A 17,608-nucleotide genomic window follows, 5' to 3' on the forward strand; every position below is an offset into this window, starting at 1 on the left:
TTGTCACACTGTCTTCTCCACATGCCAATGTGGACACTTGCTTAATTAACCCCTCCACATCTCAGTTTTCTAATTTGTAAAGTGGGCATAACAACAGCAACTAATTAGGTTGTTGTGAGATTGTGATAACCCTTGTTCCAAGCTGAGGGTAGTGTATGACATGTGTTAAGGGCTCCGTTAGTGTAAGTTGCCACTATTTTTATTATTATTATGATCATTTCCCTGGAGCTATTCTCAACTGACTTGATTTTAAAACACCAGATATCTCCATCGAGAATATATTCTGCTTTGTCACTGTCTTTGTTTAAAGAATAGCTTCTAACGCTGAATTCATACCCCAGTGTGTCTTGAGGAGTCCAGAGGTATCATTCTGGACATTCCCCTTTGATTCAACATAACCAATTTGTATACTGTGAAACAATGTAACAAAATTTATATATGTATTATTCACACTCACAGAGCTTAACCTCAATTCAAACCCTAAATTTTTTTCTATATTTTCTACTGTTAATGCAGGACATCACTGTTTTATATCCCAGTAAGTCTTTTTAATTATACTCTTTAATGCTCGCCTTGTTGAACTAACCCTATTATTTTGAACTAAATTATTACACATATATATGAATATATGAATATGCATGTATATATTATGTATAAGTACCATAATATTATGTAAATATTTAAAATCTAAATATATAATATATACATATAGTATAAACATATAACATGTGCATATAGTATATAGTTAACTATCCCTCTCAGCAAGTTTGATAAGGAAGCCCTCAATTGCCTCTTCAAAGTCACTAGTAAATTGGTTGAACATGTTAGACCAAGAACGGAGCCCTGTATTCCTCCATTTGGCACACCCATTGACATCAATCCTTTATAACAATCACTTTTTGGGTGTGGCCATTCAATCATTTATGCACCTAACTTTACTATCATACAGCCCAAATATTCCTATGGTAAGATTTTTTTCCCAAAAGTCTAGTTAAATCCAGATCTTCTCTGTTTGCACCAGTCTCCTAGTCCGTCATCCCAGGAAATGTATTTCTTATTTACACAACTATGTCATAACAAAAAAATTTAAAAAAAACATTTAATTTTAAACAATGATTCTAGCATCTGAAAGCATTTCTTCAAGCACCAAATGGAAGCTAGCCATTCAAGCCAGATCACCAATGATCTATTTCTTTACTCAAAGGATCATTTTGTAATCTTACTTCCACAGAACACAATTAATTACTTTATAGTATTTCTTTTCCCCTCATTTCCCATTGATAGTGGGACCACCACTTTCTCAGCCCATAGTCCTTCACCTCTAGAGCATATCAAACCCAATTATTAATCTCTTTTGTCATCCCACCTATTCTTCCAGAGCAGTATCTTCTGACCATGTGACCTGCATATGAATCACACATGAGTTCTGTAATTCCATGTAAAACACTAGTTCAGACTCAGCCTCACTAGCCCTTGTGTTACATTATCATTTTGATTCCTCTTCTCACAAATATTTAATATTAACTGTTTGGTTTTAGAAAAACACTTTTGCATTTCTAAAATTAGAATATGATTTAGTTTTGTAAAAATGCAAGCACTAAAAGGAAACACCTTTTATTTCTATGTAAGCTATGTTGACATAAATGAAAGGGGGAAAAAAAGAATGAAAAGCAATGATTTGCTTTTTCTTCTTGTGATGCCTTCTTTTGTTTAATTTCATCCTTAAGGAAGATATTTATATAGTGTTAGGACATTTAACATGTATGTATGTAATGTCATTTTCTAAACTAGGCGTATTATAATGATAAGATTGTCAGGTGTTGGGTATTTTTGATGCATTATAAATTGGATGACGTTTCTTTTCAAACTCTACTATCTGCTTAATAATCTTCTATAAGCTTAATTCTTAAAAAGCAAATAGGGACATCATTAGGTTATATAATGGAAATAAAGCATACTTTGCTTGGGAAATTTTCAAAACATTTTGTGTAAAACCTAGGTATTTTTGTTTCAAGCAATCAATATAATTTTAAGATTTAAAGATGGCAAAAGTTAAAAAAAAACTTAAGAATGACATCCATACATAAGCCACTTTTATTTGGTAAATGATTTCACCCTTGCTAATTCACAAATAGGAAGGACTTCCTCCATATGCTATATGATACTGTCAAAGGAGCTATGTAGCATTTAAAGGAGATCTATTTTCTCATCTTCCTAACAGGTTTTAAGTAATTATCATAAAATCTAAGACTGCATTTATCAGATATCATCAATATTAATAAATACGATGATATAATTCAAGGCACATGCTATTAAACATTCAAACTGCTATAGTTCTATAAAAGAAGACATATACCCACTTCTTCCAGTAGAACTCTTGTATTCTGAGGTCCACTCAAGCAACAACTGAATATATCTTATGCAATTTGCTTGGGTAACCCACAAAAAGTTAATTTTTTTTAAAAGGACAATATCTTATCTACGTTATATATATGTGCTTGGCATTTCTCCAACTGTATATAAAACTTTGAAAGAACAGACTCGCTTTTTTCTGTACAACTACCTTTTCATTTTCTTTCTCTGAATAGACCCATAATGTTCAGGGAAAATACCAAGAATAATAAATCCAAATCTCTATATAAAATATCCCTTCATGACATACTCAAGCTGGAAATCACAGGAACCAATAAAAATGCAGGCAGCCTACTGATAATGAGGTCAGAAATACAAATAAATTTACTTTTAATGAAGACTGGAAGCACAGTAATCAAAGTGTTAAAATTCATTTCATGCATATCTCATTTGCTTCTTAGCTGATATTTACCACGCAATTCTGTGAGAAAGTAGAGGCCTAAGATGCTCCAGATAAATGGCTCAATTAATTGTACAGAGGTAGACCTCTTTGAGCTGAGCCAGAGCTGTGAGCTCTTTATTAAAAGCACTATTCTGTAGCCCATAACCTTGTTCCTTGACTCCTCTCTGGTTTCCAATTTAAACAAGTCCCCATGCGGCCTGCTCTAAAGGGCTTTGTCTCCCTGTCATTGTTAAGAGAGCTGAGGCATCCTGGAAGTGTGAAATCAGACCTCATGAGTTGAACGGTTCCCCAGGGAACGCCGGACTGCGCAGAAGGTCAAAGTCATGGGCCGGACCATCTAAAAGTGTCTGATCGCCGGTCTGTGACACAGCAAGGTTGGGGGGGGGGGGGTGGCGCTAGACTGAAGAGGACTGAAATTGAACACATCTTAATTAAAGCCCACAGACAGCAAAACAAAATGTTTTCTAGGCAGCCTGTCAAATGGGGCTTAAATTTAGCTCTGCTAATGAATCTGAGCTGCTAACTGTTATTTCTTAAGATAATAAGACTCTCACGGAAGCTGGTAAAAAAAACTGTAGCATGTCTTTTTCTGCTGTTTTGTTACTTAAATATTTTTCAACAATGAAGACAGTTTTCCTAAAGAAAAACATGGGAAAAGTCTATGCAAATAAAAGGGTAGTAAACATCTCCCTTAATAACTAGTACGTTTCCAGACTATGGGGCTGGTGAGTCACAGGTCTTTATGTGTAGCCTTGTTTTAGAAAAAGATATGCTCATTTGATGGGATTGTTTCAGTGACAGATTATGTTAATTGTAAAATCCTCTCCCTCGCTTCCTTTTTTTCTCTCCCTCTCCCTCTATTGTTTCCTGAAAGAGATGGTGCATTAATTTGAGAGATCAATTCACCTGGGGTGGAGAAGTTTTATATTAGTGTTCCTTTTAATACAGTGAAAAGGTAGGGCATCTGTTGAAAGGGCTTCGCAGTTCCCCCATATCACTGTTTCTGAACCTGAGTGGCTGGTATCCCTGGGGAGGCTGTGACCTCTTCCTCGGAACTCAAAAAAACAACCCAGGGGAAAATGCAGGGGAGGGGCTGAAGAGAAGAACCCTTTTCTCTTTCTTCTCTTAGAACTTGAAAGAACCAATAGGCCAGGTCTAAATACTCTGTGAAGAAAGCCTCACTCAATATAGAAGACTTTAAATGTTCTGTTGAAAGCAGAAATTAGGCCCCATCCAACGAAGAGGGTAATTAGAAGCTAGGAAAGACAAACTCCAACACGAACTGTTTCCCACCACCTTAAAAAAAATCCCACCCCCCCTGCCCCGGCTGGCGGTCTTTCCCTCCTCACAAACTGTCCAGTTTTAAGGAATACTTGATTTAGCAGCAGAATTTTCCCCAGTGAACGCAGGGCCAGTGTCTAGGTTTTGCTTTGATGGTACAGAAAGACATTCACCTTTTCACTGTTTAGTTGAAAGGTAAGTAAGTTGTACTGCCAAGTATTTTTCACTTAATCAAACTTTTTCCCTCACGAAGAATTTAGCTGATCAACTTTGAACACCAGAGTGCCACTTTCTCAGGCTGTGAAAGGCTGCCCACAATTTGACTGAAATTTCAATCCACTCTTGTGCCTTGCTCAATGCATGTGTATGTGTGGGAGTTGTAAATTGAGGCCTTAACCACCAGAGTTAATCTCTTTTTTAAATCTGTATTAACCTTAATGATTTGAAGTGCACTGTCCAACACTGGGCTATTGAGACTGAAGAAAAAACTACCCTCAACTATCAACAGTTTATTAGGGGCTTAACTGAAGTGACCCTACTGTAGGAGTGTTCAGCTGAACAAGGCTATAGGCTTTTTGTGGAAAGGGAAAGAATTGAGGGTTTCATTAAAAAGTAATTTGTGCTTTGTACTCACTCATTCAAAGAGAGTCTCAATTGCTCTTTATTCACACAGAGTTAATACAGTATCACAATGTTACTCAATGAATGTGTTGTAACAAAAGAAAAATTTTACATTTTGAAAGGAAAAAATTCTTTGTAACTGCAGTAAGATTGATGGCTACTTAAAAGATTATGGAATCTCTTTTTCCCCCGGGCCCATGTTAAATGATGGAATACTGTAATTTAAATTTTTTTTTGCTTGAACTATGGAAGTTTGACTTTACATTCTGATCGTTAAGCATATTTTAAAAGTAGAGCCAAGTTGGTCAAATATACGTTTGTCTTGCTAGACTTGCCAGAAAAAAGTGTTCTGATGCCAACTAAGTATCTTATAATAATAGCCTCATTTATACCAGGTCAGAAAATACTCTTTGTTGAGCTCAGAGAGCGATCAGTGATTTAAAATCTCCCCTCTCCATCCACAACACTCCTAAATGGATGCTAATTTGAGGATCTGAAGACAGCATCATTGACTCAATGTCTGTTTTTCAAATCGTTGCTGAATATCTTGTAGAGCCTGACTGTGATTATCACTAGGATGTACAGCAGATTTTTCAAGTTCTTCTCTGAACAAGTAAAAAAGCAAGTATACAAAGAGCTTATTTGTGCTCCAGATTTAATGGCAAAGACCAGGGAGGATCAGTTTACCCTTAAGTATTTATCCTTTCCAGAAGTAAAGATTATTTTTAAAGTTGGTAGTATATTCCGACCCTTCTCACTTAAATATGTGGTCCTCAGTTTCTGCCACCATCACAAATGTCATAAAGACCACAAAAGGTCCAAGAGTGAGCAAGGTCAAAGACTGAATTATCCTCTTGCCCCTGAATAGTTCAACATCTCTCTTGTTCAATTCAGAGCACATTAGATTATAAGGTCAGTGTGGAATGAGGAATCATTAGATTTATATCCTAAAACTGGAGGGAAAATAATGGAGAATCTGTTATTTAGTATTCCCCAAATTAAAGTTCATTTTACCAGATCAAAATTATGTCTCACTGAATCCCTAGGGAAAAGGCTATTGTTATTCACATTAATTTACATAGAACCATTAGGAAAGAAATATATCTATTTTTTACAGCTTTGAAAGAACATGTACTTTAACTTCCATAGTGGCGTATAGGCCAAGTGGGTTAACATAGTTTGCATATTCATGGAGTTTTAAAAGCAATGACAGCTTCTCTCCAAGAGAAGCAAACTTAAATAATTACATTCAACTTGTGTAATGGTCAGGTGTCTAAGCTTTTGAAGTAAATGAGACTGGAATATTTTTTATAAGAAATTAGTGTGCCCCCTATAAATGTTCAGTAATAATTCTTAGCACTTAGGTGCCCACTGAGATACTGATTATTTTAGGCATTTCTCCCTGTCTTCAGAGGTTTTCAGCTCAGCACTGGGGGCTCCCCTGCCATACAGAAAATCCTGAGGAAAATTGAAGGTGTCTCCCATGAAGGTGAATGTCACTGCCACGAATTCCTGAATTTATCTGCTTCTGGGAATCAGAGGTTAGGTGTAACCTCTGTAGTGTAAAAGCAATACTGAGTTCCTATACCAGTCTTTAAGTTAATGTCCAAAGTGAACAAAAAAAGAGCAGTCAATCATTCACTGTTGACTGCTGGTTCTAATAATAAATACAACATGTAAAAAGAAAAGAAAATGAAATACATTATGTCCAGATTAATTTGAATATAACCACATCATAAATAAAAAAGAAAATGAATAAATTTAGCATTCACTAATTGTTTAGTAGGAGGAACCAAGTGGGCATACTTGTAAAAAGATTACACATTACTCTCTCTCCCAGTATTTTCAAGTACACCTGTCTTGAAAGAATATTTGACAGTTGTTATTATCTTCTTGGTTACAAATGAGTGGGTAATCACCTGTTTGAAGAAACTGTAAACTCTCAACATTTTTATTTTTATCACACAGTAAATAGTCACTCGACACTACGCAAATATTAAAATTTTAAAAATATTGCCATTTTGGAGCGGGCATCTGCTATTTTAGTTTTAAGGCATGTGATCTTTTAATTTGGTTTTGATTCTGTTCTGTTTAGATTTGATGAATTAAAGAAGGGTACCAACAATCATGTAATGGATTTACAAGCTCTTAGATGGTAGGAAAAGAGCATTTCTCCCCTTCAGGTAAGTCTGCTACCTTATTAGGATCAACTTGCTGAACATTCACAATGGTAAGCACATTTCTACAACTTACTAAGTGGATGCTTTCTTTCAGGAATAGCAAAATTTACACAAAAATTGTTCAAGATGGATAACAAATCTTGAGACAGACAACTTGAGGAATGGAATAATATTCCCCAAAACCTATGAAATTCAAGAGTAAATGAATGATCACATAATTGCAAATTTAAAAAACAATTTAATTCTGGAAATTGAGGAAATAATAATCATTAGTCAATTATTAATATATCACAGGAACAGCAGTATCTGAATCAGGAAGCTTTAAGAAATAAGACTGGTTTCAGTGTTTTTACAGGCCCATTTCTTTGTTAAAAAAAGTGGAACAAGGTAGATGCTTAGTGTAGATCTAGAATTATCTCTGGGATGTGCTAAGGAATTTGAACAACAAAAAGAGTGATTCTGCCCAAGAGAAGGAGATGTAGCATTACTCCAAGGTGCTGAAATGATGAAACCTGGAAGAAATATTCCCACTAATGTCTGGCAAACTGTGGAGAAGGCAATGATTCAAAAGTCATTTATTTTTTAATACATTACACTTCTTTCAAAAAGCGGGGACACTATAAAAACTGGGTGGTTGGCAAATCCTATAAGATCAAACCTGAAACTTTGTATTTATACTATTTACTTTGATGATCCAGTCAGGTGAAATGAGTTTAGTCATTAATGGTGTGAACCCTGCATGCTGCTTGATATATATATTTATATATATGTACATATATAAATAAATATAGGCACTAGGAGAATTGCCTCATTTCTTACCTGTGACGTCGGCGACCATTAACCCTTCTGCTCTGATCACTTTCACCTGGAGAAATCCCACATCTTTCAGGTTGTGAAATATTCGCAATGGGCTCTGAAAGACCCCAACATCGATATTAGGAAAGAGAGGTCCTAGCGGGTCTCAAAGAGTGTGCTGAGAAAACACTAAGTTTTATGATTGATCTTAGGATGCTGCTTAAGTGATTCAAAGGGATATTTGTGTTTCTTCAGTACAAAGTATCATCCACCATCATTAACGAGTACATATGCATAGGCACACATATGTATCTACATAGGTAATTATTGCTCTACAAGACTTTTTGAAAGAATAAAAAATACCACATGCCTTCCCCATAAATAATTATCAGTACATGATGAACAATAAAATATAGAAGAGTGTATGTATAGTTCCTTCCTTCAATTTCCTTTACTTAAGGACTCCAAGAAATCTTTCATCTACGGGTATGATGGTTTGGAGACTAATGATTGTTAATACCGAGTCTTAAATTGTTGCTTATGTAACACACTGCAGCCTTTAGAATTAAGCAAGTTAACAAGTTTTTTTTTAAGTTATTTTCTTCTTGTGAGTTTTGGAAACAGCATGCGCCAGATGAGGGTTAAATTAATGAAGTGCCATTTCGTAATATTTAATTCAAAAGTTTGACACAGTTCTTTAAGCTTGTTAGGAAAAATATCATATATAATCTTCTAAAATAAGTCAAATTGATCACTGAAAATAAGATCAAAAGTGACGAATAATTTTTCTTAGGTTTGTAATTTTATTTGCCATTGTAGTATGACTAGAAGTAGAGAAATTTCAACAGGTGAATCAGATCCAAAGAATAAAACGTATTTAATTTCATAAATTAATAATGGTAGTGTTTTCGGAAGTATAATACCTGAAGGCATTAAAAGAGGGCTACCAGTGCAGTAATTCAGAACCCTAATTAGTGGTCACAAATACTTGAGGAGTAAGTATTGACACAGAACATCGAAATGCGTTTATTTGCACTTCCTAGCATTTTTCTCATGACAAGACCAGCATTTCTTCTCAGTAAATCAAAGGCCCTTCTGTATCATAATCCTTAAAGTGCTATAAGACCAGGGAGCATAACCTAACAAAGTCATCAAACTGTTACCAAAGAACATTCCCATCCTTGTATTAAGAATGTGAGAATACTGACAAGCAGAAGCTTACTGAAATATTAACTTTATCAGTCCTGTATGACTAATCAGTGTTCACTGAAGCCATGACCTTGGTATATTGAGAGGAGGCAATGCAGATATATGTGTAATCTCGGAGCCTAACTTTGAAGGGTGTTGAGCACAAGATTAGCGCTTAGTCTTTTATTGTTTTTAAACAGTTGCTTATCACCAAAAATCTATTTGAACTACCCAGAGGACAGCGTTCAGTAAAAATACACTTGTCTCTCCATTTAAATTACGTGTAAGTTAAGGGTTTAACAGTGGGAACTTTACACAGTGGTGTTACAACTCAGAGTTTGTTGTCTTCCTAATGTGGTAACACCAGCTTTGAGAAGCCTGCCCTTATCCCAGAGCTTACGAGCTTATGGAGTATTATACCCCAGGTAAGTCTCCTATCCTAATGACAGAGAAGAGTTTTATCAAAAGGTTCCTGTCCTTTAATTTTCAAGAGTAATTTCAACCAAGTTTCACTGTGTCTAAAACAAATACCTTCAGTCTTCAGGCTGAGAACTGTTCAATACTAGTAACCTCACTGCCCAGACGTATAGCTTCTGACGCTTCAGCTCTGATGTTCTGCTTCTCATTTGGGGTAGTAATTATTGTCTGAACGTTTTATTTCCTCCAGTCAGCTGACACTCAGTAATTTATTGCCAACTTCAACTGTTTAGACCAGTGACATATCGATTATAATAAGAATTCAAAAAAAAAGCAAAAAACTTAAATATATCAGTTTATAAATACACCTTTCAGTAATGCTTCATCAAGACATATTCCTGCCTTGTTATTTATGGTTATTTTAGAAGGCCTCAAAACCTGGATGGCTTCTGAAGCCCGAAATTTCCATAGCAGAGGAATCTATGATTTGCTGTGAATCCTTTCAGCCCTCAATAGATGGGAAAAGATTGAAATGCTCTGGAGAGGAGTCCTCTTTATTTTTTTAATGAAAGGCTGTATAATATATTTTCTCTATGGCTGCAGCAGCTGTCAGGGAGAGCATCTCAGTTCAGCTCTATTACGGGAGAGGCAATGCCCCATCCTATGGCATAGAGATGCTCTGAGGGGCCAGAGCTGATTGACAGCTTGTCACCGTGACGTCTTATTCCATCTCTGTTATGGAGAAAATTAATGTCACACCACCAGCCTTATGACTCGCTGTCATCTTAGAACCGCTCACCTTTTATCAATGCTCTAAATAACATTTCAAGCCCATCGTCTCACGGTGGACAATCCGGTCAAGGGACATTAAATCAGATGACTGTGAAATGTCATAATAAAAATGGAATGCTAACAACTTCTTCTCTAAACTAGCTCCTCTGGTTTTTAAACTGTGACAAGGGGGAGCAAGGGTTCAGCATACCCGTTCTGAAAAGGTCATACAATCGCTCTTGGTCTACTACCCATTACTACCCGCCCCCTATTGACCTTCCCTGCTTTCCTCCCCCTAAAAGAAAAAAAAAAAAGAAAAAAAGAAAAATGGAATTAGCCATCTTTTCAGAATGAGGTGATCAAATAATGGTTCCCACAGTAATGTCTGTTTAATTTGTGGGGATTCAATGCTTTACAATGAGCAGCTGAAGGACAGAAATGGAGAGCCTTTTCAGGGGCAATTCGTTTACTTTCCTCACTATGGCCACTGCCAAATCAAATTCTTAAGTTTAACCTAAAACTTAAAAAATACACATGTTCTCTCAGGGAAATATACAAATAAGTCTCCAAATAACCTCTTTTTTTAGGTTTCTTCAGAACAAGTGATGTTTCAGACATGATACAGCATTTCATCATCTCATAACCTGTGCGATAAAAAGGAAACACGCTGAAACCCAAAACTACAGGTCTCTGTCCTTGTATGGCTATGAGCAATTATAACACATGTGCTTTACCACCTACAGTAGCGTCTTAGCAGCTACGTCTCTAGAGGGAAATACAGGCCTATGCTTGAAATTCAGGGCTAAAAAAAAAAAGATGCATTTAAATATGGTTCACTTTTTAACACATTGAGCAGCATATAACCTGAGAATTAGCTGGGGGCATCCATATAATGTTTTGTATTTTATTGAAAAAATAACTAACATTTGAAAGAAAGTGTGGAAACAAATATTCAAATTCAGAATGGAAATGGCTGATTTAAGGAAGCCCATCCAACAAAAAGAAAAAAAAAAAGGATCAATGATAGTTGGATTATTTCTAATTTCCGAGCCCGCAGTATCATTCTAATATACGGGATAGTATCAAATATTCATCCATAAAGTACAGTATCATAATACCTAGAATCTTTATATTAATATACCAATTAATTCTTTTAAAATTGTTTCAATTCATGAGGCTCACTTCTGGTAACAGGAGAATATGTTTTTGTGGGTACCAAAATGTGAAATAATTTTCATAATTGCAATTACATATTAGAAGATGCCCAACAATACGTTGGGCTCTTAGGTGGTTTAAAAATATATACTCTGTAGCCTGGCTGAGTCACCTCTATTAAACTGTTTATGATAACACCATTGGTGGATGAGTTGTACAAGCATTAGCAGACAGCTGATTCAGTGGAGATAGCCAGAATAAATTTGCTGAAGCGCACATCCTGCTAATCTGTTTGAAGAATATTGTAGAGCATTAGTACCAGCACTTCATGTTATCTGCACAGCCTGATAAGGTACATCTTTATTAAATTCAGTTATTGGAAGGATGTCAGTCAGCAAATAGGAATATTTTAGAATCTAAAAAAAAAAAAAAAAAATTAAGCGGTTCTTTGTTAGTCAGAGCTTGGTTTCATGGCTGAGTGTCTAGAGGAGCCTTCTAAACACCTGGCAGCATTGTACAATACAAGCTTTGTAATTTTAAGTGGAAAAGCCTTTTTCCCCCCCGGCTTCACGGGTACCCAGGCATTCACTTTTTCGAGTCTCCAATGAGAGAGAATGGTGGAGTAAGAGCTCCCCTCTCTGTTGATTCGAGAAAACTACATGGTGGAAAATGCACAATGTGAGGATGCTGGGAAATAGGTAGATTCGGATATGAATATTTTGGTTTGGTAAAATTTGAGAAGGGTACTTACTATAGTGACTCGCTATCCCACCCAATCACTGTCTACATTTGGTCAAAAGGTAGGGAGGCTTCCTTTTAATTACATTTCACATTCAATGAAAATAAAATAAAGGAATGAAGTGAGGCTTTTCTAAGCAGTTGACATAAAAAATTCTGGAATATCTTCTTGTTACCAAGCTACTAATTAATGTAGGTTCCATTAATTCCATTTCAAACTTGGAAAGACCAAGAATTTTTAATGGCAATTACAAAGAGTCAATGAATTAATTTTAAAGTAATGTTGTGTACACCTAACTTTCCTTTATGAGAAGTTTCCTTGCGTGATAATTGTGCTGCATGACAAAATCACTGAGGAGATGCTCAGGATCTAGAACTTGCTTTGGAAGAGACTCGAGAGTAGACGGGGTGTCTAGACATCAGGGTAATAAGTGTGGCATTTGCACTTGCCCAGCTTTCTGTTTGTGCTGATTCATCTGTCAGACAGCTTTGCAGATGTACTTCTGTCACTCCAAGTGAATTATTTACAACCTCAACTAGTCACACATAATCCTGAAGGAGGAGGGTTACATACGTACATATCTCCTTAATATTTCCTCCCGTTCTTTCTGGTCCTCCAGGGAGTTGACGGAGAGGTCAGAGATACTGACTGTGGCCGAAGCTGTCAGGGTGACCAGCAGCACCAGGTGTCCCTCACCCTCTTCCAGCTGCAGCTCCAACTTGTGTGTCTGTTCCCTACTGAGAGCCGACAGGTCGACCTGGCACCTAGGAACAAATGTTTTGAATTAGCAAGTGGCTTTTTTCCCCCTTCCCTTCCCTTCCCTTCCCTTCCCTTCCCTTCCCTTCCCTTCCCTTCCCTTCCCTTCCCTTCCCTTCCCTTCCCTTCCCTTCCCTTCCCTTCCCTTCCCTTCCCTTCCCTTCCCTTCCCTTCCCTTCCCTTCCCTTCCCTTCCCTTCCCTTCCCTTCCCTTCCCTTCCCTTCCCTTCCCTTCCCTTCCCTTCCCTTCCCTTCCCTTCCCTTCCCTTCCCTTCCCTTCCCTTCCCTTCCCTTCCCTTCCCTTCCCTTCCCTTCCCTTCCCTTCCCTTCCCTTCCCTTCCCTTCCCTTCCCTTCCCTTCCCTTCCCTTCCCTTCCCTTCCCTTCCCTTCCCTTCCCTTCCCTTCCCTTCCCTTCCCTTCCCTTCCCTTCCTTTCTTTCTTTCTTTCTTTCTTTCTTTCTTTCTTTCTTTCTTGTCACATCAAACAGTGAAAGGGCAGGCTGCTCAGAGCTATGTGAAAAATAAATCAACAGAAATACTATTTGGGCCACTGGAGGAATACGTCTTTCATGTCAACACACTTTCTTCACAAAATTCAGACCCTGATTATTTTTAGTGTCTAATTTCTTATTTCCTGTAAGATACAAAAAAAAACATACTTATATGATTCTATCACTACCCACTGTGACCATATTCATAAATCGGTAGGACTTTCAGTCCCTAGACAGACTAGTTTAGTGGGGCTTTGCCTACGGAAAGATTAATATGAGCTGTCTTAGAAGAAGCAAACCACCAAGAATCTGAATTCTTGTGCAGGTTTTAAAACAATGAGTATTCTTCCTTCATTCATAAATGTTATTAAGCAATGAATAAAATATGTACTATGATGATGCCATAAGTTTTTCATTTTTAAAACCATGCCAGTTTATTCATAGAACACCATGCATAAATCTAAATAAAAACAAATTCTCCAAAAATATTATACCTCAAGGGTTATGTAACAGAGTTGTTCTAATACAGGTTTCATAACATGGCAGCCCATGCTTTATTTGTTTGTTTGTTTATTTATTTATTCATTCAGAGAGCGAGGGAGGGGCAGGGAGAGGGGGAGAGAGAGAATCCCAAGCAGGCCCTGCACTGCCAGCGTGGAGCCCAACATGGGGCTCGAACCCACAAATGGTGAGATCAGTACCTGATCAGAAACCAAGAGTTGGACACTTAACTGACTGAGCCACCCAGGCACCCCCATGGCAGCCCATGCATGATAACCTACTTACTCAGAGCTAAACACTATTTTCATAAAAATATCAACTGATTTGGAAGAGAAAGATACTGAGGTGCTCACAAAGCCAATCAACTGAGAAAGAGGGGGCAGATATGAACAGAAGGAATTTATAACAGGGAATAGCCTATTATAAGAATAAATGTGGTAACATCATAAACAGGGGAGTCAGCCATCAGGGACAGATTAAATGTTTGCTCCTTCTTCTGTTCTTTCTTTCTTTCTTTCTTTCTTTCTTCTTTCTTTCCTTTCTTTCTTTTCTTTGAGAGAGAGAATTAGCTGGGTACAGGGGCAGATGGAGAGAGAGAGAATCTTAAGCAGGCTCCACCCTCAGCACAGAGCCTGCTGAGGGGCTCGATTCCAAGACCCAGGGATCATGACCTGAGTGGAAATCAAGAGTCGGACACTGAACCAACTGAGCCACCCAGGCACCCTGCTCCTTCTTATTCTTTACTTGATTTATTGTCTATTGTTTTGCTTTTAAATTAAATTTTCTAGAAATAGGGTCTTAACACTTATAGGCGGTTTCAAACATCTATTTAGTATGCATAAATTTAGAAACTGAACCAAAGTCTGACATTTTCCTTTTATTTGTGCCAATCAAAAATGACGAGAGGTAGCTGGGACTAGAAACATCTGAGAGGAAGGGGAGTACAGAAACAAAAGAAAAGGAAATGCCCTGGTCAGTGACAGAAAGTCCGTGTGTGTAAATGCTAACTGTTGAGAGCAGGAAATCAGAGTGTGTACCAAGTCTGGAAAACATCTTCCTAAAGTGAGAACATATATCAAATAACCTCATTGTTTCTGCGAATATAACATGCATTTCAAAATACTTTCATGCTCTCTCCTTAAACTCTGAAGACTGGAAAACACATACCAAATTCCTTGTCTAATATTATAATTTTAACTGGAATTAAGTTCTTGTCAATGACACCTGGAACAAATTGAGGAGAAAAATGGAATGGTGAAAGACAACCAATCAAATGCATTTTCTAATAAAAAGGAAGAACATCAATATGATTTTCTACAGATCTTTCCAGCCATTGGCATAGTGCCTACCTGGAGTTTGTTGAATGTAAACGAGTCTTTGGATTAGATTGGGAGTATGATACCAGAGAGTTGAACAGGGATTACAATTCACACAGTACTTTTGGTTGGATAAAGTTGGGAAGAATAAAGATCTTTTGCTCATTTGGATCATGCATTTCCCAGTCTCATCCTCGCCTTACTCCTTTGTGTGACACTGTATCACTCTTAAAATACATCACAGCTTTCTGGAAGATTTCCTTCTTTGGCTATTACCATTTTACACTGGTCATATGGATGCTGGTCTACTCCTCATTTATGTTAGAGTCATTGCATTTGATGCTCTAGACTTGGGGAAGGTTCTCTAAAGATGCTCTGGTCCAAGAGTTGCAAATTGGCAACTTTCAGATAAAATCTGGCCCATGGATATACTGTTTCTGTTTGTAGTGCTAAAAAAGTTTTGAATTAAAAACATTTTAAGACAGAGCAAATGTCCTCTGAATTAATTACTATCCCTAATGCTGTCTATTATTTACAACTGGTCTATTTCACTTAACTCTGTATCTGATTCCAACAGGCATAGGAATTTGTGATCCTTACAATCTCCTTAATTTAGCAAAGAGAAAACTGAAGCCCAGAGAAGGTACATGACTTAATAGAGCTATACAGTTAGTTATCAGCAGAGGTAGGACCTGAATCTGACACAATGGAATCCAAGATCTAGGCTTTTTCCTGGACTAGTCTTCACTAAGTAACCATGTATCCCAGGAGGAAGTGTGTCTATTTGCATTGGTTATTAAACTGGGTAATATCTGGACTTGTTTTTAACAGAATTTTTTTCAGTTTTGAAGCATGGAATTGTGTTATTTTTATACTTTTAAAATATATATAAACTACAGAAGAAGACTGTAAATTATTGCTTTTATAAGAAGATAAACTCAGAAAATATACAAATTGAATTTTTAAAACTATGAAACTAATAAAACTTAAGTTAACATTGTAAATTTACAGGGAAGATTATGCTTTTCTGCTGCAACTAAAGTTTCAGTATTGGGTATTCTTGTAGAAATGGTCTCAGATTCTATCCTATATTTAATGTTTCAGAATTTTGACTTTAATAATTCTAATGTAGAAAATGCTTATTTATATAAATGTATTGAAGAGAGTATTAATGACTCCAGGGTTCTTTGCTAGTTGGGGTTATTCAGCTCTACTCTTCATCTAAAAACTCTGCTCAGGAGTAATCCTCAGATGCTATTTTAAATGAAATGTTGCCTGATAACTGAGCCAACTTGTCTTGTTAACTTGAGAATGAAGTTAGCATCATGGCACCACTGAAATCTGCATTAAGTGAGTATTAAATCAAATTATTGCTGGAATTTTGTGGAAAAAAGTCTTTGCTACCCCTTTATTGCTGTTGAATAAATATGTACAAAGACAGAACTCCCACAACAGTCTGTTCCAAATTCAGTGCTTATTGTTACAGACCAGTGTCATGGTTTGAGTGTTTGTCTCCAAAATGCCTATGTTGAAACCTATTGGCCGATGTGATGGTATTATGAGGTGGGGCCTTTGTGAGGTGATTAGGTCATGAAGGTGGTGAATGAGATTAGTGCCTCTTCATGAATGAGATTAGTGCCTTCATAACAGAGGCCCCAGAGAGATCCTTCACTCCTTCTGCCATGTAAGGACACAGAGAAAACACAGCAGTCTCTGAACCAGGAAACCAGACACAGAATCTGCTGGTGTCTCCATTTTGGACTTACCAGCTTCTAGAACTGTGAGAAGTAAATTTCTGTTGTTTTTAACAGTCTGTGGTAATCTGGGATAGCAGCCCAACAGGCAGATTCACCTGTATTTAGCTCCCCTGTACTGTTATTTCCTAAAGGATGGAAGGATTCACTACGGTTTGGATATAGAAGTCCTTGGTGGTCATCTGGATGGTCAGAATTGGCATAAATTAATGGTTTGACATTGTTATCAAAGTGAAAATGAAAATTTAAAGAACAATGAAGCAAATTCATGAAGTCCCAAAGTACATACGCAGATATGTACTCAGGGAAAAGAGCCCAGGATAGGGAGTCAGATTCCCTTCATTTCAGCCCTCCATCTGTCACTAATTAGTTGTGTGACCTTTCCCAAGAAAACTTATTCTCTTGAATTCCAGTTTCCTCATCTGCAATATGAGGTAATTGAACTAGATAAACTTCAAATTCCTGAAAACCCCCAATTTCACAATGTGTTACAACTCTATCCGTGTTTACACTTGTTTGCATCCTTTCTTTGCAATTCCACAAACCAAAAACCTAAGAGAACAAATTCATCTTTTAGTCAACAAAATACTATTCTTCAAATGTATTATACACATCTTCCAGAAAAGCCTTTATGTTGATGCTAGAGGGCAGATAATCTATTTTCAGACTGTCTTCCAAGGGGGTACCTCAAAAGTTGCCGTGGAGGGGAGAAAGGTGAAAAACTAGGGTGTGGACTCTCCTCTCTAGTTCAAAGAACGGCTTCTCTTACATACATCTGTTTTCATATTGTGGTTCCACATGTAAGCTGAAAACTTATTGGATACATCTTT

At 37.0% G+C, this 17,608-nt stretch overlaps 1 protein-coding gene across 26 annotated transcripts in view; it reads right to left on the reverse strand.

The window, feature by feature from the left end:
- Positions 1 to 17,608, reverse strand: part of MCTP1 (multiple C2 and transmembrane domain containing 1) — a 525,474-nt gene that overhangs the window by 169,088 nt on the left and 338,778 nt on the right. For all 26 annotated transcript variants that reach the window (XM_047089153.1, XM_047089172.1, XM_047089119.1 and 23 more), the window contains 2 exons: positions 12,540 to 12,726; positions 7,717 to 7,810 (listed from right to left, as the gene is read on the reverse strand). In XM_047089153.1, the coding sequence (XP_046945109.1) occupies positions 7,717 to 7,810; positions 12,540 to 12,726 (281 nt within the window). The remainder of the gene's footprint in view (positions 1 to 7,716; positions 7,811 to 12,539; positions 12,727 to 17,608) is intronic.

Source organism: Lynx rufus, unplaced genomic scaffold, assembly GCF_022079265.1.
Source record: "Lynx rufus isolate CCGP_SWC_20201006 ecotype Redwood Valley unplaced genomic scaffold, mLynRuf1.p SCAF_1, whole genome shotgun sequence".
Classification (NCBI taxonomy): domain Eukaryota; kingdom Metazoa; phylum Chordata; class Mammalia; order Carnivora; family Felidae; genus Lynx; species Lynx rufus.